A 23524-nucleotide genomic window follows, 5' to 3' on the forward strand; every position below is an offset into this window, starting at 1 on the left:
GAAACGATCTGTTTTTGTAAAACAGATATATACACGGCTGGCTATGAATCATTCAGCATTTATGCATGAAGTCCGTCACTGAAGATAACCATTGGCAAGAGAGGGGACCAACTTAATAATCAGAATGACCTGAAATGCGGTCTAATATTGACAGACTTGCAGCTATAGCCATTGGCTTGACACTCAAAAGACAGTTTAGTTCCACAGGTTTCTTAGTTGACTTTATGTAAGTTACTCTTTATGCCTCATTGTCTAGCCTCAAATTGTGGCTAACATTTCCTTATTTCACAAAAATAATAAACGTACTAAAAACTGAAGTCCAGGGAGGGAATTTGTTGCTGGAATTTCTTAAGTATCTAGACAGCAATAGCAGTAGTACTATGCATGCCCCCGATGGGTTAAACTACTCATGAATTCCCAGTTATTGTGTGATAATACTCACCAGACTATATTATTTACACATGCACAGATGCAAATTAAACCAGGGTGATTTCTGCTGGATGAGAAATAGCTGACCTGGCAATATCAATGTGAAAAACAGGCCTTGAGAATTTTGAAGTTGTTCACTTTAAGGCTTGTTTTTGTCAGAAATGAATATTTTTTTGAAAGAATGCATTTCAAATTGAGTTGCTAACTCTGGCTAGAGTAAGAGAATAATGCAGAAAAATGTTCTTGGTTCAGAATAACTATTGCTATGACCTCTTTCCATGACAATAAGAAAATGAAATAAGGGATGCTGCTTCTGAACTATTCTGAACATTTTTGAAAGCCAATGGCACCATGTGCAAAGATTCAGATTGGTGCTATTTAAATAATGCCAAAGGTTATTTCTGGCACTTTGAAGCTTTTCTCCTAAACTTCATACAGCATGTAATCATATTTTATGGTTAGAATTCAATTAGAAGGTTATGAGACAGCTAATGGCTAGTCAAATTACTTTGACAGTTGAAGAAGTCTTTCTAAAATGAAATGGAAAATATCATACAGCTGCAGATTTAAAAAAAAATATAGTAGTCATACTGTTTTCCACATCATGGCAAGTGGTATTTTTCAAAAGGTTCTTACATGAATTTAGGTAAGATTTGATGACAGACTTTTTCACCAGTCTGCTGTATCTAGAAAAAAGTGTTGGAATTGTAGACTCTTCAAGCAACACTAAAATTCCATTCTTATTTTTCTAAATTGAATGTAGAGTTTAACTGTGTGGCTCCTTTCAATTCCATGGTGAATACTTTACTATTTTATTTTTAAGACTCATTACTCTTCTCAATCAGCTTTGTGTTTTAGGACTGTTAACCATTTGTTTACTTTTCTGAGGTTTTGAAGATGGTTTTAAATAGTAATAATTAATATTTTAACTGACCACCACAGACCAGGATTGTCACAGGCTACTGGAATTTGGGTTAGGGCTGTAATTTCATAGCTTTCTGCTAATCAGTTTCACGAATATGAACTGAATTTAAAATTAACTAGGCTGATTGTTGGTTTATTCTGAAATGGGTAAGTAGGATCGGAATTGAAAAATAACCAGTTGCAGTGTGTACAGAAGGTGACCTGTGGATAGGAAGCAAGGTGGCATATGCAAGAATTGCTGCCGTCAGCATCTTATCACCTGTTTGCCTGCCCAGGATCCTTTCAGGTCTCAATCTTCTTTCAGGAAATCTGGCAGAGATAGAGGAAAGGGGAGCACTAGGGACTGGATTGGGCTAGGCTACGTGCAGGGCAGATGGTGTGGTGCTGGTGGGTTGGCTGAAACATAGCAAAGATGAGAAAAGCAAGGGGTTCGTGTCTGTGTGTGTCCAAGCTCAGAGAGTGGAGAGATGAGTGAGGAGCCTCAGGCTGGCCTGGGGGTGAGAGCTGTAGGAGCACTGGGATGTTTGTTATATCGGGGAGGGTATTACCTCTGCATGCAAGAATTATATATTTTTACCCTTTCTTAAAATTCTATTATTAGTGGCAATTAAAAGGCAAAATTAGAAATGCTAGTATAATTTGAAATCTGGATTTAAGAGCTTTTTGCGTGCTTAGATGGAACAAATGCAGACACTGGCTTTACCTTTGTATCTCTAGATACGATGCGAGCCAAAGATCTTTACTCCATCACTTTCTTCTGCAATCTGGAACTTTGCCATCCAGTTAGACTCTAAAATTTTTACAAGATCCCACAAACTTTTCAGTAGCTTGAGCACGCCCTTTTCAGAGCCAAGACTGAGATTTTATTATTGCAAAAACACTTCATAGTTGACACAAATACTGCATAAGATTTCTAACACAGTCCCTCTCAATCTTTAGACAGCAGAAATGATGTACAGATTGAAGCAAAATAGCAAAAATCTGCATGCAAATCTCCATCTCAGTGTTCCCCTCCATTCCTAAGTATTTGAGCCCTATGTTTTCAGAGGACCACAACCTCTCTTCAGGTCTCATCCAAGTTACAAATCTATGGTTTTTGCAATCAGCTTCTTGGCTAGTCCCACAGTCAAACAGTTGTATATCTCTCCAGAACATCCATCTTCTTTTTCCTTTTTGTTTTTCCTTCTGAGTCCTTCTGTGTTTTTACATGCTAGCATTAATAACTAAATTCTCTGCAGGTCTTGTGAGGGAATGAATGCCTGTCTGTCAGACTGCTTATAGTAACCTGTAATAACAAGATTCTTTCATTGGAGGCTCTCATTCCTCGTCCTGGCAGAGAAAAGCTAGTAAAATGCAAACTCTTAATTTTGTTTTGGAACTTCAGAAAACAGGATGAGCAATACTTGGCTAGGTCCTTGTCATCCAGCTGGTTTACTGCACGTTGGAGGATGAGGTTGTAAAATAGATTTTATAACACAATCCGGACTGCATGAGTTGTACCTAGGCAGATCACATTGCTGCTTTAGAAATTTTCACAGCTGACTGAGTCAAGCTGAGAACCATAGTCTAGGGAAAAAAGCCTCTTTATTATAAGACTGGACCAGTTCCCATCTCTCCCCTTCAGGGCTCTGGAAAGAGTGAGAATAAGAGAATTCTTGATTCTTAGGTGAGAACTGACATGGTATCATAGGCATTGATTGGGCAGTCTTACAGGCTGAGTGAGTGGTAATGAATGCAAGCCTTCAAAGCTTCTGTTCATTTAATGAAAGTGAGAATATAAGTTCAGCTACTCTTAGTAACAGTTACTATACTAAATCTAAAACTATGGGCAGCTAACAAACAAAACCAAATCCAGCTGAAATGAATAAGCTAACGTTATTGCTGGATTGGAATTTAATATTTGAATCAGTTAAATCATTCAGTAAGTAAACAAAGGCACTGTCCTTTTAATTCCTATGTTAAGATATAGAGAGATGGGTGTTTCTTTAATTAGAAAGCAACGTTGAAGAGTTTCACCCAAGCAATACACATCTGTAGCCTGGAGATAGTAAAATATTTGGATATTGAGACCAGTGAAAGGTAGCCTTAAGGCCAACTGCAAAGTTTCTCCTTCAGACTTCAGTTATTGCGTACTGATCAAATTTTTCTTTCCTGTGTCCTGACAGATGATATCACAGACTTTTTCTGGTTGTACAAGAAACAGATCAAAGGCTGTGTCATAAGTCTCCTAGACCCAAAGGCTGAGGTTTCTGTGCTAAAGTGCAGTTATTATTCAGTGTTTTACTATGTCTCCCTTCAAAGTCTTAGGACAAGTCATATGGGAGGCTTCCTTCTGGCCATATAGCTTTATAGAATCAGATTTGAATTAGATATTTTTAAAATGATACTAGCCTGGAAAAGTCAGAGTAATGAGCCATAATGCCAGATCATTTATCTGTGTTTCTTTGTATAAGTCCCCCACCCCTCTGACATCTGCTCATAAGCATCAGGGTTAGATCCCAGGCATATGGAAACTGTTGAATATCTGTTTGTTAGTTGCTGTTGCTGGAGCAGGAGTAATGTTGCAGTGAAAGTTGCATTAAGTTTGTGGACCGCTCTTTGTGACTCCTTAAAATGCCTTCTTTAGTGTTCGTATTTCAAAGCACCTATGTTAACACACAAGAGAAAACCCAAGTCTGCCTCCATGTCCGTCTACTCTGTTACACTCAAATAGATCTGGAGTCACCGATCACTCTAAAATGTTAGCTCACGTGCTATGTCTATAAAAGAGGAAAGAATTTCCTACTTTGTACAAATGCATGCTGAGAGCAAGGCGTATGGGATGTAGCAGGACGAAAGGATTGTGGAGCCAGAAGGAAGGGTTCAGTGAGCTCTGTGAGCACATTGCCGGCTTTTCAGGTCCAGAAGTGGCATTGGGGACCATTTCAAGTCAGTGCTATTAACAGAAATCAAACCGAGGTTTTCTTTGATGTGAACAGTATTTATTTCTATACAGTTCTTTCATTAAAAATCAGTATTTTCCACCGCTGGCTGGGAGGTGAACCATTGCGTTTTTTGGTTTTTCTATCTAAAAAAATACTTTAAATACCATTGCAGCATGGTGGAAGTAAATATTAGGAGACTTTGTAGATGGCATGAAAGTAAAAATGATTTTCTCAGGTATGCGTTTGAGGGCCTTACTATGCCCTTAAAGGCGGGGGGAGAGGAGGGTGGAAGAAAGATGCATGTCTGTAATGCTTTTCACTTGGAGGAACTGACATCAAAAGTCAGCATTTGAAGTTACCTTTCCTGGGTGTTAACCCAGTTTTGCAGCTATTTGAGAAAGCAAATAATGGAACTGTGTCTAAAGGTGGAACTTTTAAAGGTGATTACTCTAAGATAGTGTTTTTATATATTCAGAGTGAGATTTATCTTGCCAAATTTGAACCTAAATGTAGATGTTAAGGCTGAGCTAATTGGGTAAACCCTGTAGGCTCTTTCCAGGGGCAGGAGATGGGAAGGCACTTTCGGAGTGACTGATCCCTGCTAATATGGGTTTAGCTTTCTCCATGGACCATAGAGAGAACTTCTCTGGTTAAACCAGATACCTAAGACTCTTGCTTTTATCAAAATGTACATGTCTCTTGATACTGGACAGCCTCCCAAAACTTTGTTTTTTTGCTGTCATTCTAAGCTTATCTTTAATCCTGCACATTGCTCTGAACCATTGTAAATATTTAGGCTTGTCTGTGGAATTAAAGCATGCTGTGTTGAGGAAGTATGTCAATGAACTGTTAAGAGAGATAGATATCATCCTTCTATCTTTAAGCAATTGTAATCTATAGCAGTACAAAGAATTTAGAAGAGAAATTTTGTGCTACAGGTCATTTCTGGCATGCCACAGGTTTCACACACACACACACACACACACACACACACACGGACTTGTCCTTTACATGTATTAGTGATAAAATCCAGAATTGCTACAGGCAAGATACTCAGCTTTGTGACTTAGTGGTCTGATCCTCTGTTCCTCTGAATAATTCTACTTTTTCAGAATCGAGACCTCCATTATTGCTTTAGAGTTACAGAGCTTGGTGTTTTTGTCAAGAATTTTCTTTTCACGTCTTCAAGACTGAAAGAAGTTGAAATATAAATTGCTCACAGGCAGTTTTATTTCATTATATGCTGCTCTGAGGGTGCTTTCAGATGTACTGAATCTTTAAAACATTTTGCTTTTGGATGAAGTGAAAATGCTGAGATCTTTTTTACTGTGGGTACAAGGCAGCTGTTGTCTCATACAGCCGTAAAAGATCCACTTTGCCAGCTAGGTTGCTAGTGTCACAGAGACAGTGCTTAATATCTTTTGCTTGAATTGGACTTTGTCTTGGCTCTGTGAACTCGTTTGTTCAGGCTTTCTTCCACATTCTAAAATCACCAAAGCATTGTAAATTCTCAAATAAAATGTTATTACTATTGATGCCACCAAAAGTTAACTTCCTGTCGCAGGTATTGCATTTCTGAGGTTCTCTGGGTTTTTAATTTGAATGACATCTATTGGTGTTTCAGAAAATACTCATTTTTCTCTTTTACAGGCCTACAGATTTTCTCAGCTTCCTGAGATGGTAATGGGTTCTCCTCCACCCCCTGTCCCTCCCAGAACAGGTCCTGTGGCTGTTGCCTCTCTCAGGAGGTATTTATCTGTTGTTTTATTTTAGGTTTGAACTGTGAAAACTACTGTTCTCAAAAGAATCCCCATACCTGTGGCAAGATCTGAAATGGCACCTACGAGCCATCTCCTTCATGATAAGGAGACATTGATTAAATTAGAAACACAGTATTTTTATTTCATTTTAACATGAAGAGGAAAGAAACGAAAGCAGATTGTTTCTCCTGTTAGCTAGTCATTTTCAATAAAATTAGGAAATCCAAACTCCGATTTCTTTTAAATCATGCTTTGCCTGAACTCTGACAATGCATGATGGCATATCATATTGCAACTGTGTAGTAGATAATTCACACTCTCAATCCCCTTGTGCTTCTGTACTGAGGGACTCACAACATGATATAAATGAATTAGAAGATGTTTTTCAGAACTGGGGGTCCAGGGATTTCTGCCTAGCTTTCAGATATTTCATGCTTGTGTTTCCGAAGCCAAATACGTGCGAAAGACTGATTGCCTTACCTCAGTGTATACATTTTGCTCCTTCTCACAGTAAGGTAATCTATAAAATGCATTTCAAGCAATTTTCACTCTTCTCTGGTGGATGAACTCATTTAGCCTTCAGTATTGTGCAATTTTGTCCTGCCTGGTGCCAGTTGTAACTCTAAGACTCTGCAGGCCTGCTGAGAGTTCCTGTGGAGTACTGAAACTAAATGAAACTTCTCTGAGTGGCTGCTAATGATATCATAACTCTGTCCAAATATTCAGGGTATGGACACTGGTGATATACTCTTGATTATCTATTGCACTTTAGCTCTAAAGCAACTGGGACACACCATTTAAAGAACAGGAGTACTTCCCAAAATGCAGTTAACATTACTCACCGTAGCAGTCTTCTACTTTATAATGTCATGTGTCGCGTACTAATATGTAACTAATATGGTCTGTGGTCTTGTGTTGATGGACTATCGTAAAGCTCTGTTGTTTGTGTTGAATGTCCTAGGCATTTGTTTAAAGCATTAAGCAAAGGCTCTGTGAAACCATAATAACACGCTTTGACAAAGTAGTAGCAAAGCTGAAGAAGTTGTTCGCTGACATTTTCCAAAATTCTGTCCTGCCAGAGCAGAAGCAGCCAGTTCCTTCCTAGCAGGCTTATAATACTGTAGCCAACAGCCACATATGTAACTACAAATCTCATCTGTCAGAATGACGAAAGTTTCTTTCTTTTTTTCTTCTTCCTACAGGTCTACATCGGATATTGGCAGCAAAGTGAGAATACCTGAGTCCAGTGGGGTAGATCAGGCCCAGCATCACGATCAGGCATCTTTTGCCCCTGGTTCAAGAGCTCCAGTGTCTGTTGGTCCGCTTGATCAGTCAGCTTTTCACTCAGGTGAAAAAATAGTACAGGGTCAACTTGCAGCTTTGAGAGGCTCATGATTTGTATTGCGTATGAATAAATGTATGGGGTAGAGCAAATACAGATGATTATTTGGAGAAGACTGTTCTGTTTTTCTTTCTGGGGCAACTGAAGGGGATATACAAATAATGCTCCTTTCTTAAATGCAGCATTAGCTGCATTGCTCCTCCTGCAGAAGCACCATCTTTAAGATCATGATGTTGTAATAAGAATTAGAATAAGGTATTACATCAGCTAATGGTTCCTTGTGACTAGTAGCTCATTTTGCTGTGATTACTTTACATGAGAATTTTGGTGTAGAAGCCATGTGTCATCTACAGGAGTAGCCCTTTCTTCTCTGTATATGTCTGAGGAATACACATTTCCAGCCTTGCTAACTCTCTTAAAATAGCAACCTATTGGGCTGTCTATGACCTAAAAAGAACAAAGCTTGCTTACTGCTCTTGACTTAGCCCTCCTCCTTCCAAAAAACTAGTGTAGAGGAGCTGGAATAGAGGTCTTGTGAGATACTGTGTGGCTACCTGCAATGGTGTACATTGTGTATCCACTGGTCCAGAGCAGTTCCAAGGCGACTGCATTTCTGAGGCAGAGTAACTCCAGCATTGGCCCTGAGGTGGTCCATTTTCACCTGCGACCTGATGTCACAGTGAAGGGTAGGACTTGGTTCCTAACTGTGTAAATGTATAGCATATCATAAATGATTTTAGTCCATATTTTGAATGACATATCCCTCACTTTGTTTTCCAAATTTTGCTGAATTTTTTTCGAGACAGTGTTAAAACAGATGACGTGTTTCTGCCCTGGAGAGGATAGTGCTACAAAGCATATTTTTCTCCTCTTTATGAGGCCTGATTGCATCCATAGCCCTTCTGGCCTAGGATTGCATGAGAGGTCATTGAGAACCTATAAATCTCTGCTTCTGTGAAGACACCTTCAGAATGTGTATTACTGCTCGAGTCTTGCTATCTTTGCGCATGTGCCTGTGCAGTATTCGCAGTGTGTATCAGACCACCCGGCATAACCATCTTGTAGTGCTTAGAAGAAGAAGCGAGGATGTGCCAGTGCTGTAAATGACACTCTGGGGGGCAGCTATTTGAAGCACCAAAAAGGTGATGATAATTTCTACCAATTGTTCTCTATATGAAGTTCGGGGGTGAATGCCCATATCTTGCAATTTTGTCAGCACCTCTTATGCAATGCTGTCATGTCTGCTGAGGACAATTAGTGGCTATATTGAAATGATGTGCTGTTGGAAGGGAGTAGAAGTCTATTTTCTCTCCATTGACTCCAGTGCAGAGTCAGTGTCTGTTTTTGTAACATTACTGTGCTTCCATTCCTTAGTGAAAATGCCTGAGTTGTACTTCATGGTATTCTTATGGTATTACTTCTGAAATAGCATCATCAGTCTTTAAATTGCTGTTGTTTATTGGCTCTTTTGCTTTCACATAAATAATGGTATTTTTGCTATATTCAGTGAATTTGAAAAGTAAAATTTATGTCCATGTATTAGAACTGAGTATCCAGAACGTGCCATCCACATGCTTTGTTTAGTACATGATAAAGATGATATAGGTGTTTCCTGCCCAGGATTTAACAAGGAGGTTTTTCTGACCTCGGTGGGGCAGTGGTATGGATGCCGTTTTTTGTCTGCCTGTGTAAACAGACACAAACAAACTGTTTGTATTATACTCTAAACTTGGCAAGTATATGAAGTTATGATGGTTTCTCTCAAGAAAAATAGTGGGAGTGTGTGAGAAGACGGTGGTCCTCTCAACAGGCTAGTTATAGTTATATCATGTGGATAATCTGAACAATTGCCAAAAGAACCACATTGTTCTGCACATCTCTGCAAGCCCCAGGAAGAAACCCTATCTGAAACAGCAGATGTAACCATATCCAGGGGTTTGGCTGAATCTGCTATTTATGAAGGTTGGTTTCTCCCACTCTTCTTTGGGTATGATAGTGGAATTTTAATAGAAGACTTCCTGGACATCCCTGTAGCATACATCTTGATCAAGCCATGGTAAAGCAGATTTGTTATCAGCTTTCCTTGGAAATTTTTATTTAAGTCATAGCTACATAATTTATTGAAGTCATAGACTGTTCCTGAGAAAGGAATTGAGCAGGTAGAGCCTTGATATTCTTTATGGAAGCGCTGAAGGTTTATGGTGGAGTTGTTGAGATTACAGCATTTTAGGTATATCACTCTTCATTTTTGTAGGTTTTGTGTCTAGAGATACTAAGTTAGTTTTACTGTGTAAACCAAATCCTCTGTAACCTGCTGTTGAAATGAAAGGTGCAGTGCTCTGAAACCCATGGTAACAACAGCTAAAAGTGAATACAAGGAAGCAAATATAAGAAAAAAAAAATTTTTTTTCTAATGGTTCAAACCTTTAATAGAGATCAGTTATCAAAAGGATAGAGTACTAAGAACTAAGTGCTCATACCTTTGTGCTCGATTATATAAACAGCTGCAGATCTTGCCTTCTCCAGTATTTCCTATCTTTATCGAGGTGTTTTAGGCAGATGGTAGGAGTCTTACATAAAATTGATGGTGATCATTCTTTGACAAAAAAACAAAAACAAAAAAACCCCTCAGGCCAGTTACTTCATGTTCAGTGTATCATGATGTTCTAATTTACAGCTGGAAATATTAGCTATTAATATCTACTCTATTTCTTCATAGGAAATACAGTACCAGCAGTGTTTGCCATCCCAGCAGCAAACCGACCTGGCTTCACGGGCTATTTTATCCCAACGCCACCTACAGCATACAGGAACCAAGCCTGGATGCCCTATGCTGGAGAGAATGAATTACCAGGGCAGTGGGCAGACTCAGTAAGTATCTTTGCTTTTCTAACTACGTGTATTTTGTGTGATTTGTACAAAGGGGGTCTTAAGTGATGCTAAGTGATCAGCAAAGAATCTGAGCAGGAGAATTCTTCCTAGGAATAGGAGTCCTCTCTAGCAGTGAAAAGCTATGAGACAGGGCACAGCTACTCTGGCTCCCATGAGCTGTAAGCAAGCTGTTACAGAGTTAAACCATTCACTAGGGCAGGGGTTGGCAACCATTCAACGCTGATGGGTCAGATACCATTTTTCTTTCCCAAATCAGAGGCTAAATATTTAGATAGATACTTTGCAGGAGTAAGTGATGCTGCCTCGCAGAGTGGCCCTGTGCTGTCTGGACTTTAATAGGAGCTGAGAGCTGGGGAGCATCTTTCCCTCGCGGAAGCTTTTCTCAGAATGGCACAGCTCTCAGCTCTGCTGCAGCCCTTTTGCACCGTGTGTCGAGTCTTCCTGCAAGCTGGTGACAGATCATAAATTAAGTAATTAATCGCACAATCCTAGTCAAGGACGGTTCTCATTTTTAGTCTGGAATACACCTAGGTTTCAAAGAAATAAAGCTGAGACCCTAACATGAATTGCAGTAGCTTATTGTGTTTAAAACAGTTTCTAGAATTTAGGACTTGTTTTCCCACATACCTTTAATGCTGTTAAGGAAAAAAAAATCAATTATGCTACTTGAGCTCACATCTGATATTTGTGCAGAACCTACTCAGCTAAGCAAATTGGGAGATAGATTCTATTTCTTTGTGTAAATTGGGAGATGGATTCTATTTCTTTGTGTATATCATCAACAGAATGTTGTAGTGAATTGCTGTTCAAGTTTTATAGTTGGCTTTGAGCAGCTAAGTGAGAGAGGAATGCCTACAAGGTTGTGTAGGTATTCCTGGGCACAGCTTCTTGTTTCCCAATCTTTATTACTGGTCCTGATGTCTGAGAGGTAAAGAATTCAGTCTGACTCTCAGATATAAGCCTGAATTTGCAGGGCGAACTGTCAGTAAAAAAAAAAAAAAAAAAAAAGAATTATATGTAAATTGAGCACATTTGCTGATAATGCCCCTGACATCTGGAGGTTTGTGATGTCGTTTTACAGATTCCCTTACCAGAACAGAACTGCCCTTTAAAACATGATAAACCTATTTCTTGTTTTTGTTTTATTTTTGACCCTACAGACATTTTAAATCCAGGAGGCCCATTATATCATTTTAAACTATTTTATTAAAAAAAGAGACATTTAAAAATAATAGGGCAGGTATTTTGTTTGTCTTCTATTCCTTTTTCCCTTTTGTATCTGTACTTCTTGGCTGCAGTTCCATGAAACAAGAGCCAGATATCACTTGTCAAAACTGGAGGCTAACAATTAACAAAGCTGGAAAGCAGGTCTCCAACCTCCAATTCGTTGCTTCCCTCAGAAGGGGGAGGGTGTAACCCTGGTGTGGCAATCTCCAGGAAAAGAGGTGGGAAGAGCAAGTGGTGCCAGTAGCCCAGTCCTTTGTGTTTTGCACATGCAGGAATGGAAAGGAGAAAAAAAGGTTTCCGAAAGATAACTGTGACAATGCAGAAGTCAAAGGAAACAAAAGATTCCTTTTAGCTTCCTTTATCCTTTACTGATCTTTAAGTCACAACTTCTTGTTACCCAGGCTCTCATCCCGGCTGTGATTTAGCGAGTTTGAGTTTTTGCTTGCTTTCTGGTTTCTTAGCCTTTAGATTATAGCTGGATCATGTGTCCAAGATTTTCTCAGCAATTAATAAAAATAGGGACTTAATTTCTAGAAGATGAAAACTGAGATTGTTTACTTCTGCTATGTTTCCATTAACTGGACTGTAAGTAAAACACTGAATAAACACATGAAACAGGAGATCTGGCAACAAAGAGTTATCTTGTAAGCTAAATTTACTGTAATGTATTGTTTTCTCAATTAAAAGGTAAGTGTTGAAGCACTATGTTTTGTGGAAGAAAGGAAATGTGTCAGCCAAAGCTTTTTTTTTTTTTTTTTTTTTTCCCAAAACCGCTAGATGCTGCTCAGTAAAAGTAATAACCTGGTGGCCTCTAGTGGTTTGTTCATATGCTGGTACTACTAAGATGTTTCTTTGGAATAATCAATTATAAGCTAAACAGGGGTGACTGCATTTAGTTATCACTGGCATATCATGGCTTTATCCTATCTATGCATCATCATACCATACTGAATATATTTGGCATTCTGTGCATCACTGGATAGATATCCAATACAGATCATGCTTAAGTCTTACTGGTCAGATTTTCGTAGGTTCTTAGATGACTGAAGTAGCAAGTTTTTCAAAGGCACCTGAGGGATTGTTGAGCTTTCATAGGGCCAGAGCCAAAATAGGATTTAAGCAAAATGTAGGTACCTCATTCCAAACTTGTCATTCTGAAATCCATGCTGAGGTCCCATATTCTCCTGAAGGTATTTACATTTGCAGATGTCTCACATCTTGACATTTGAGTCTGTTTGAAAACACCTCAAATTCTGAAATTCTTCTACTGGCATACCCAGCAAAGCCTCAGCCTTGGTGGGTCAAGCATCTTAAACCTCAGGCTGAAATCCAAAACTTAGGTGAAACGTCTTTCTGGCCACCTGTGTTACATGCTTAAATAAGAGCTAAATGTATTTGGAAAGTTAAAAATATGTTTTTCCTGTTTAAAGTAAAAAGAGGATTATGAAGTTCATGTTTTAGTGCTTAAACGTTGTGGTAGCTTATCTGTTGACTCACTATAAGTGTAGTGTTCTAAGTCAGCCAATTCATAAAAAATAACATTGAACTTTCCTTATTTTTAACTGGAATGGATTAGAATAAGTAGTTGATATCAGTAAGCCCTTTTGAAAGGAGAAATTATCTTATCCTAGTAATATGTTATAGGTTGTCTACTATAACAACATAAAGCATGGTTCAAAATGAAGGGCTGTAGATATGCAGTTTCTAGACTTTTGCAAAACATGAAATTGTTTTTATTTGGTGCATTAAAAAACTCACAAAAATTTCAGTTTTGGTAGGAATGTAAAGACTGGTATCATAGTTCACGGATTTAATATCTCACAGAGACTAACAGCCTACATTCTTGTTTTAGCTTTAGCCAATGTCACGTGGCTGAAATCAATGAAGTTACAACAAAGCAAACCCCTCCTGGGTAATTCTGTTAAATCTGGCCCGAAATCCTGATACTTCTAAGAAGTCAAACATCCTTTTCAGTGTTAAGCTTCCTAGTTTGCATTCTTGAGTTTATTATTCCAATTGTCTAGGTCCTAGAGAGTTTCTGTTAGGACTGTTAAGTTCAGAAACTTGACTAACTTGGATTAGACAGTGGCTCTGCAGATCAGCAAACTCTCCTTTTTTGTTGTAGGCTTTTCAGTGTCCTGAAATGTAGTAGCACTGACTATTAAAAGAGAAATGTTTATGAAGGATAGCAAGCAAAGGACACGCTTTCAGAAAAGCCTCGTCCCTTTGACTTTCTGTAATGATGATAAATCAGGACAGGCAATATTTTCTGTGCAAGCCATTTTTGCTAGCGCAATGTGGGTAGTTGAGTGCTTGGCTCTTTGACATAGGCGCGTTAATGGCACGTACAGAAATATACATTTGCAAACTGATACTCAGGAATATGAAGTTTACTTTCTCTTCATATGGCCCTGTCTGTTGCATCTTATTCTACTACATAGAGGTTTGTGTCATCTAGCAGGTGGCATGAAGCATCAATTGTTTTGTATAATTACAATGCTCTACAGGTTCCACTTCCTGGATACATAGAGGCTTATCCAAGGCCCCGCTACCAACATAATTCACCTTCACGTCTGCCTCGCCAGTACAGCCAGTCAGCAAGCATGCACCCTAGCCTGGAACAAGCTCCTTTGCCGTCTACTGCAGCTTCTCAGCAGAGCTTAACAGAAAATGATCCTTCTGATGCTCCTCTCACTAACATTTCTACAGCTGCTCTAGTGAAGGCAATAAGAGAGGAAGTTGCTAAACTGGCCAAAAAGCAAACAGATATGTTTGAGTTCCAGGTCTAATATCTCTCGTGACAGTGTTTGTATCATGTAACTTGTAGTAGCCAGGAAAGTGAGTCCTTTAATTTTCAGTTACAGACTTATTGTGACTTGTGCCAAAGTGATGGCATTTTTCTCCTTGTGAAAAGTCAATACTATGAAATGGATTAAAGTAGAGCAATGGGACTCTGAAGATAGGTGTTCTGCTTGCCAGCTAAGGAAATGCTGCCAGGTAACTGTTTAATACTGATAAAAATGATCATATGCAATTGTTTGTCACTAAGCTCTTGTGCTGTGACCTCTCATCATTTGAAATGCTGCTGAATATGTCTGCGCCACACAATGTTTTATTTGCAGGCCCAAAAATAGAACTGCTGAAAACAGCTTCTGCATGTCAAAGCTTTGTTTCTTTGATTAAAGAAGAAAATACAGTAGTACCAGGTAAGCTAAAGGCCACAGTAGGTGTGGTAGTGCTCATATGAATTGTTTGCTGCAGGACATTGTATAAGGAATGCTGATTTCAGCAATGCAGATTCATTCAGCCTTTTCATTCTAGAGACCATATTCAAACCAAAAGAATTTGGGATGAGTAAGTAATACTAATAAATGTCCTGTAAATATCCCCAATTCTCCTCATCCTATTAACAGTACAAAGAAGTGAAAGAAGATTGTGAAGAAGGTTAATAATATTTCAATAATTGGCGGCTACCTTGTCCATAAATGCCACTGATGAGATATGGAGGAGATACTTTCAGCGTGAGAGAACACAATGCACGAAGAAGTAACAAAGGAAACTGGTGCTAAAAGCTTCCAGGAGAAAAGAAAAGTGGTTATTTGCGTTTGTCCTATATTCAGGCTTTTCATTCTGAATGCATGCAAAGCTGGTAAACTTGAGACCTTTGAACAAGTCTTTCCAATGTGGGATAATGAATACACCTGCTCATACAAGAAAACCTCTGTTTAACACAGTGCTTTTTTTTTCTCTTTTCTATTAAACAATGATATCTAGTAAAGTGATGCCAGAAAGTGCTACATGAAGCTGCAGTTGGTTTTGATTACACTGGAACATTGAATACACACCTCTAGGTTCCTCAGCCTGTGCAGGAAGTTCTGAATGTAGGGGACATAATTATTATACTAACATGTAAATAAGTGAATGGTTACATGGATTAACAAAACTACTAATGTTCTGTGAGAAAGAGAGTGTTTCCTGAAACTATGTTGACTTTACACTAAGCAAGATAAAGGTCAGAAACTGTTAAACTGCACTGTTGTATGACTCCAATCCAAAAAGAAAATCTAAGCAGTTGAGTGGGACAGTAATTTATCTTTTGCAGTTAAAATAGTCAGAGATCATGAAAACTTGTTTTCAGTTCCTTCAGCGATTAGCTTTGGGAACTGAAGTTGTTATAAAATACTTTGTGTTGGGCATGTTTGATGTCAACTGGAGTTAAAGGTAATGTCCTTCATCTTAGTTAGTTATTTAATTAGCATCAATTGCTTATGCTATTTTGGCTGATCATTTCATTTTCCTGAGTTTGTTTGGTCTTTACTGAAGTGAGGAAGGGAACTTGGTTTAGCTTTTTGGTCATCAGAAAAATGAGAGAAGGAGAGAAAAGACTAGAATTAGGGGAGAGAAGAAGAAATTGATGAAGCACAAACTTCTAAAACAGAGCTATTTTTTCCCCAAAAAATTATATTATAAACCCTGTTTGACATTGTGATGCATAGTTATCCTAGCGTATACAGATATCTTCTACTCCAAGACCTTAAATATTGCAAAAGCTTTTGGAATTCTAGTTGGTCTTTAAACAAATGTGAAATTTCATTTTTATTATTTAAAAATCAGATATAAATAAAATGTATTTTTGTAATCTCTATGTATATATATATGTGGTATATTTATATATGTGACTAGTCTGCTGTAGTCAGAAAATTTCCATAAAGCAAGTGCAAAAAAAGAAAAAAAATGCTAGTAATATTTATGGATCAATATTAACATGCCTGGAGTACACAAATATACATTTGGGTGACTTGGATAATAAACAACCAAAGAAGCTCAATCTTTCATATGAATATAAGTCTACTAAAGACAGATTGCTGTCTTAGTTACCTGTCATCTAATTAATACTAATCTATCAGTGTAACGCGATACATCCAAATGTCTTTTTGTGTTGAATTAAAAGCTGCCTAAAAATATCACAGTTAAGAAGAATGACTTAAAAATCCTAAGCCAAACTCTGCTTGCCCTAAATAGAAAAATTCTGTTTGGCTTCAGTGGGAACTTCACTCCCTGAAAGGAAGGCTGAGTTTCTCCATTAGGTTTTGTCTATATATGCAGGTTTCACTAGAATCATTTGAACGTTAGTGTGCTTATTTTTCAATTGGTGTATTTAAATTACCGTAACACAAGTGCAGACATAATTTAAGAGCAGCTTATTTTTATTTAGCCTAATCTGCTTCATAACCAACTTAAGCTAACTTGGTAAGTGAAATTTATGTTAATTTGTGTCAGCCACATTTTGCATCTGCTTTGTTACCTCAGTTTTTGAATCATTCATCTAGTTAATCCAGTGAAATGTTGCATGTAGATAAGCCCTTCTATGCAATGGGAATAAAATGTCCTGTGAAATAAATTTCTGAATCTTAGACTCCGGTTTTGCAGAATTATCCTAAAGCTGCAAGTGTGGAAGCAGCAGACATGGATGGAAGTGCTGAAGCAATATAGCTGGGAAGGGTAATGTTATGGTGCATTCCCTAAAGAGTGACAGGAGGTATGGCATACCAGACTTAAATAGCATCTTTGGGAAACTTAGCTCTGCTTGTAAATCTTTATTCTTAAATTTAAGCGAATTAATAGTTCTATTGAGAAACATGTGGGGGCAAAGCCAAGCATATATCTTGCCATACTGCAAATTAAAAAATTTGGAAATTAGATATATGTACAGAGGTTGAATACCTACATGCAAACAAAATGAACAAAGAAAAAACCAACAAAATAAAAACATTTAAATAGCCTTTCAGAAAGACAAAGCATTTCAGTACAGTTAAACAAAGTACTCTGCATACAACTGAGTAAGACCTGTTAGGCTTTCAAAATTAATTTTGTTTGGTATTGTATTAATTATGTGCAGTCTGTTGAATATTCCTTGACACCTCACTCTGAAACCATTGTGGTACACTTTATTCACAAAGATATTTTACATTCTTCATTCATAATGGCTTTTTATCTTGTTTGTAAAATGTTTCTGTAATTTCTTTTGGAGTACAAAGCAAGTTTATATCAAGATGGTAAGGACATTTCTGGGAAAGAAATCATGCTGTAATATTTATACTGTCTGAGCACAAAGCAATGATCAAGTGATAATATAGTGTACAAATAATTTGTAATATAATAAAATTTTGTATGGCTACAATTACAATATAGTTTTTCAATATTGATTTCAGAGAAGAAAATATACCTGGTTAAAGTTATGACCTCAGCAGAATATATTTATGCCATTTTTACTGATAATGACTTAGTCATAAAGGGATTTCTAATAAATGCCCCAATTTTCTTTTAAATGTCGTGAAATGTTAGTGTGAAAATTCTATTTTCTGTGTGCAAAAAATGTTGATGTTCTGATCAATGTTTGTCTTCAGATTTATAAATCATTAGTAGAAACATCTGCAAATGAAACTCACATGGAATTACTTCTCAGTATATGTGTAATGACCGCTCTCAGTAGGTACACTGTGTGAGGTTTTATTGACATTAGCAGAACAGTAACTTGGCTAAGAGGGCACTCTCAGACAGTCCTTTTTTTGAGAAAACATATTATCTGGATACGTGAGAAGCCTTAACACTCAGTATAGAAATATGAATAATATTTTTATCTAATAATATTATGGATAGAACTTGATAGAAGTGCATGTAAATCCCATATAGAAGTGGAGAAATTATCCTATGTAACGATCATTTCTTTTTCAGACTAACTTTGAAAAGGTGAAACGTGGAAGAAAGAAAATGTGAGATAAAACCAAAAAGTGCGTAGAAAAAGTAGCATTGGATTCAGTGGCAGAACTCAGTTGAGGCCTCTGTCTTGTTTAAGGGAAGATACGTACAAAATTAACTTAATCTGCAGCTTTACCTTAGATTTTAAGATGTCTGACTATAAAAAATTAGATTTTAATGTATTTTTTAGTGCTGCGATGTAAATGTGTAAGATCTAAATGCCTGCTTCTAAAAGTCTAAGGAAGCTTGAAAGCAGTAATAGTATTTTGAGCTAGCGCAGGGATTCCTTTCGTGTGACTGACCTTGTACATCCTGGACACATTTGAGTGGTTCTGAGTACTGTGTCCAAGGATACTGCAAATCACTTACAGTCTTGACCTTTTATTCCTTGTACATGGACAATTCTCAGTGGCTTCACATATCTCATTGACATGAAATTGGTTAGGCAGAGATCAAGCGTGGGATAGTATGGAGAATATTAACAGGTCAGGAGTGCCTTAACACTCTGGAAGCCATAGATCTTTTGTTATGCAGTCACTCATACCTACTAGAAAATTGTTGCGTTAAAGCAAATTTCCTTGGAAAGATACATTCTTCTCATTGCTGGTGACCACTGTGTGTGAAATAACACTCAGTGCTATCACAAGGAAGTGTTTCAATTACTGCTTCCACTCCTTTTTGTAAGCCAAGTGTAGTCTCTGTGTAGCTCCACTTGAGAGAGTGGCATAATTAACCTGTTTCCAGTGCCTCTGCGTGGCTGCTGGTTTCTCAGAGTGCACTTGGTAAGATGTGTACAGTGTCTCTTTTTAGAAAGAGATAATCTCTTTTAATAAAACACCAAGTTATATGTCATCTTATATGTGTTTTTCCATTAGGGGGGAAACCATAGGAGAAAAAAAAACATGCATCATGCAGAATGTTAGTTTATTAATACCACTAGCCTTTTTGTAAAAAGCTGTGAAAAAAGCAAGGCAAGGGAGAGCTTGCTCTACCGAGCTCAGGAGGACTGCTCACTTGTCAGTGCATGTGTTAGGGGAACAGCCTTTTACTATCATCTCTGTTGGATCAAATCTCTCCTCTCTCTGCTTACCTGTCCTTCATGAAAGGGTACAAACATACATACAAAGATACAAACTTTTTTGTGTAAGTAATAAATAATTTTGAAAATAAGTATATGGGGTAAATAACAGGGGATTTGCCAGGATCTAAAAAGCCAAGTGACTGTTGTAGAAGAATAGGGGCAAACCTTCTGTTCTAGCAGTGGGTGGACACCAAGTAATTTTGGACTTACTACTAATGGCAGGACTAACATTTTGAAGTTAATTGCTTGGAATCAATTTTATGTATTTTGTTAGCTTTTGATTTCCTTATTTGTTAAAACAGTACAAAAATAGCAACATTAACAACTTGTTCTATTTCTGAGTTATAACCATGCGAGATTTGAGTGTAAGTAAACTTGAGGTTTATTTTTTGTCCTTGCCTTTATCTACATTCAACTCTGCAAGCAGGAAAAAAAACCTCTTTACTCACCACAAAATTAATTTTTATATTGCTTTCTACAATAGAGAGCCTGGGAGGATTTTCTTCATATTGGTATAAGGGTCTTCAAACTGTATTCAAGGTCACATATTTGATAGAAAAAATGACCATGAAACCGAAAAATTTAGAAAATAAGATGGAACCCATTTTATTGAGGCCCGAATATTGATTTAGGATTTAGCAACCCAGCCGTAACAGCTCAGACCAATAAAGTTTTTCTAGGGAGTTCTTTGGGTCCCATTAGAAAAAAAAAATGTGTATAGCACAGATACTCTTACATTCTTTGATTTTTTTTCGTTTAGCATGTTTCTTGCTGTAGCTATGCATTCTGAATGTTGACTTTTACAGCAGTGTACACCAAAAGCTGCTCTTTTTGACTCACAGATGCACAGCTTGTGTGATAGCAGTAGTAACGTATGTGATAAAGGTTTTTAATTAGCTATGGCACGGCATGTCTTTGGCCAGTGTTTTGGTTTGCGATGCTTACTGCTGTCACCCTAGTGTTAAGGCGACATGAATGTAGATAATGTCTTCCATTAAAGTTACTGCCAAAACATCATCTCACTCCTAGAAGAGGATTGAGCCAGTATTGTGTCAGCAAATGTTCTCACTGTGCAGAGAGAGGAGGGATGAGGCTTGGTTATGGGTAGCTGGAAGTTAGGAGATCGGAGGTCAGTTGTCCCTTCTTCACAATTTCTGATTGGCCCTGGGCAGTGTGTTTAATCCAGCTGTGCCTCAGTGCTAAGGCAGGCACGAAGAAACACCTGTCCTCACACAACTGTTGAGAGGTTTAACCAACTGCTATTTTTAGAAACTTTAACATCCTGGAGCAGAAGCCAATACCTTAGTACAAAGCATTATTCATTATTTCATGGAGCCTGGCAATTGATCAGGACTCTTCAAGTTATTGTATCCTCTGGTAGCATTAAAATATATGTGAATTTACAAAACAAAACAAAACCCCTTCCTGATGTTATTTCTGTTGTTCTAGGAAGCCCTTCTAGTAACAGATTCTACACTTTTTACAAATGGAAAAGGCTTTCCAGAGATGTTTTATCAAATATATAAATTCTCACTTCCTGTGCAACGCATTTCACTTCTTGATTAAATGATCTTTCCTTTTTTTTTAATGCCTTTGAGATATAGAAAGGACCAGCTCTGTATGATTGCAAATATCCATTTTATCTTGATTATTCACAGCTTGATTCAACTGAATTGTAATGGCTGTGTCTGTGAAAATCACTCACAAACTTTTAAGTGTGTTTCTGTAGAAAATGCGCAAATTTGAGTTTTCTGAAGCCAGTTAGAACTGAAAACTGAGAGTGATTTGTAAAGTCAAGTCTAGGGACTAAACTGAAAGAGGAAGAAAATAATTAATTAAGATCTTATACTATGCAATCAGAAATGAAATTTCCAAGAACTGGATCCTTTTGCCGTTAAAATCATGGTACATACCAATAGCAGAATTTTACATATCATTGAAAATGAGACATTTAAGATGTTCTGAGTCATTATCAAATGGCTATGTTTTTACTCTGAACTGTAGGATCACTATAGAAATGAAGCTTATGGGTACATAGCATAGTTTTTTCATGTTATTTGATACAGCTTAGATGAAGTTGTACATGTTCTTTCTTGGCAATTTGCACATTAAATAAAATATATCTTAAAATATATGTTGCTACTTATTGATTGCTCCTGATGTGTCCTTTTTGGTAAATAAGCTGTTTGAAAGCATGAGCATGCCTTTCTCTTGGAACTGCCAGGCTTCTGAGTTGTGTAGGGGTCCTGCTGCTTGTGCTCTCAAGGAAGAACCAGAGAAAGGATAGGAAAAGAGTTTTAAGAGCTCCACATGTTAAAACTGTGCATCTCAGCTGTGGTGGTCTAAAGACAGGTGGTTTCCCACCTTATAGAGGTGAGCAGGAGAATAATCAGCAAGCATGTGGATTTTGTGATTCCGTGTTTCCTTTGTGAATTTTTATTCTTACCTTCCTTTCTTCTATGCCTTCCCCTATTACTCCTCTTGAAGAGGTCAGTTACTGTTCTTTTTATTAGTATTTACTCAGGCTTATGTTTTCTGTTTTCAGTCAGAAATGAGGTGAAAAGAAAAAGGAATATGCAGGTATGTGTTTTTGGCAGTCCTGCTTTTATATAATTTGTATTGCAATACATTTGGAACAAAAATTCATTTTACTATAAGCAGTACCTCTATCCCTTCCTCCCTGTTCGTAGTATTAGAGAGAGGAAAAAAAATGGAGACAGAAAAGGATTTCCCTGAAATAGAGACAGAAATTAAGTTCCTAGTGTACATACTGTTACTGGTTCTGGATAGATGATAGTCCTTGAGAGGCTGTTATATATCACGTTGTGACTGTGTATGCTTAAGTTGGCAGAAGGGGTTGTTCTGACTCTTCTAGATACAGGAAAAATCTCAGCCTATTTTGCAAGTTGTGCTTTAATGTGTAATATTAAACAACTGAGTAGTGTTTATTAATAATTCTATGTTTCCTTAGAGAGCCCAAATGCTCCACTTACCAGCTACTAGAAACCCTTCTTGATTAGCACTGCTTATTAGGATTTCACTCAATATCAGATGTCAGTAACCTTAAGAAAGCCAACCAACCAACCAAAAGAGGCCAGGTTTCCTAGAACGTTGCTCTTGATTTCCTTACTTTTATGTACAGATATCTACATTTTCAGAACAGACAAGTCTAACAAGCAGCATTCACTGTTCAAAACAGAAGTCATTTTTGATAGCTTTTGGATTTCCTCTATAATCTGTCCCAGAGCTAGTTAAGGCAACCCTGCCTCGAGATTAATTGATGCTCTAGTCATCCATTGTAATAAGGATGAGTATCTATTTGGAGAATTTTAAGATCTAAAATAAAGAAGCAGTCTGAAATTTGATGGACCCAAATGTTCAGTATACAATACTTTAAAATAAAGCTTAAGTGTGTTCTTTTTTTCAAATATGTTTGAAAATTCTCCCTAATTTCTTCCTAATTTCTCCCATCATAGAACAGTCGAGGCCGCTTCAAGTTTCAGAAGGGAAAGACCTGAGGGCATTCCATGGGGGAACACAGACACATCCCTCTAGATGGACACAGTGCTTTCAGAGAGAGAGGTATCATTGCTCAGCCCTCAAGTTCACTGAAAAGATGTCACAGTCTGCTTTTTGAGTCGCCTTCTTTGTTAGGTATTTGGAGATGAAAGGGAAGAGCTTACTAACATTTTGAAAACCTTGCCCATGAGTCAAAATCCTAGCCAGCTGTTTCTTTTGTGAATGCAATAGGGATAAATTAGTTAAGTCACAAGGGAGACTGAACGTTTGTAAGAGATCTGAGCTGCACCAATATCTAAATGTCTAGTTTAACCTTCCCTGAACAGTCTAAGAAAACAAAATCAATTGAAAAATGAAGTGTGCTTTACAAATAAAAACTATGCAGTAAGCTAGTGTTCTATTTTAGTTAATGTTTAATTTTTTAAATGAAACAATAAACAAATATGGTTTCTAGATGCACTCATCTCGAAGAAAAAAAAAAAGTGTGCCTGCAGAGATGAGAGGAAAATGCTGGATGTAACAAGGTCAGGTGAATATAGAGAAGAAAAATAAAGGTAAAGAAAATGTTCATGGTCAAAAGACAATTTACATATGCCTCCTTATGTTTAACTAGTTGCTTGCCCAGGTTATGAATACAAGCTTATTATTTTCTTGCCAACTTCATACA

At 37.5% G+C, this 23524-nt stretch overlaps 1 protein-coding gene across 7 annotated transcripts in view; it reads left to right on the plus strand.

Annotated features, from left to right (window-relative positions):
• The window catches only part of KIAA1549L (KIAA1549 like), a 145004-nt gene extending 123534 nt beyond the window's left edge, over nt 1-21470 (plus strand). For all 7 annotated transcript variants that reach the window (XM_064512938.1, XM_064512939.1, XM_064512940.1 and 4 more), the window contains 4 exons: nt 5928-6025; nt 7240-7385; nt 10099-10250; nt 14006-21470. In XM_064512938.1, coding sequence (XP_064369008.1) covers nt 5928-6025; nt 7240-7385; nt 10099-10250; nt 14006-14287 — 678 coding nt within the window. In that variant the 3' untranslated portion in view covers nt 14288-21470. The remainder of the gene's footprint in view (nt 1-5927; nt 6026-7239; nt 7386-10098; nt 10251-14005) is intronic.
• Nucleotides 21471-23524: the final 2054 nt, after the last annotated feature.

Source organism: Dromaius novaehollandiae, chromosome 5 (genome assembly GCF_036370855.1).
Source record: "Dromaius novaehollandiae isolate bDroNov1 chromosome 5, bDroNov1.hap1, whole genome shotgun sequence".
NCBI lineage: Eukaryota > Metazoa > Chordata > Aves > Casuariiformes > Dromaiidae > Dromaius > Dromaius novaehollandiae.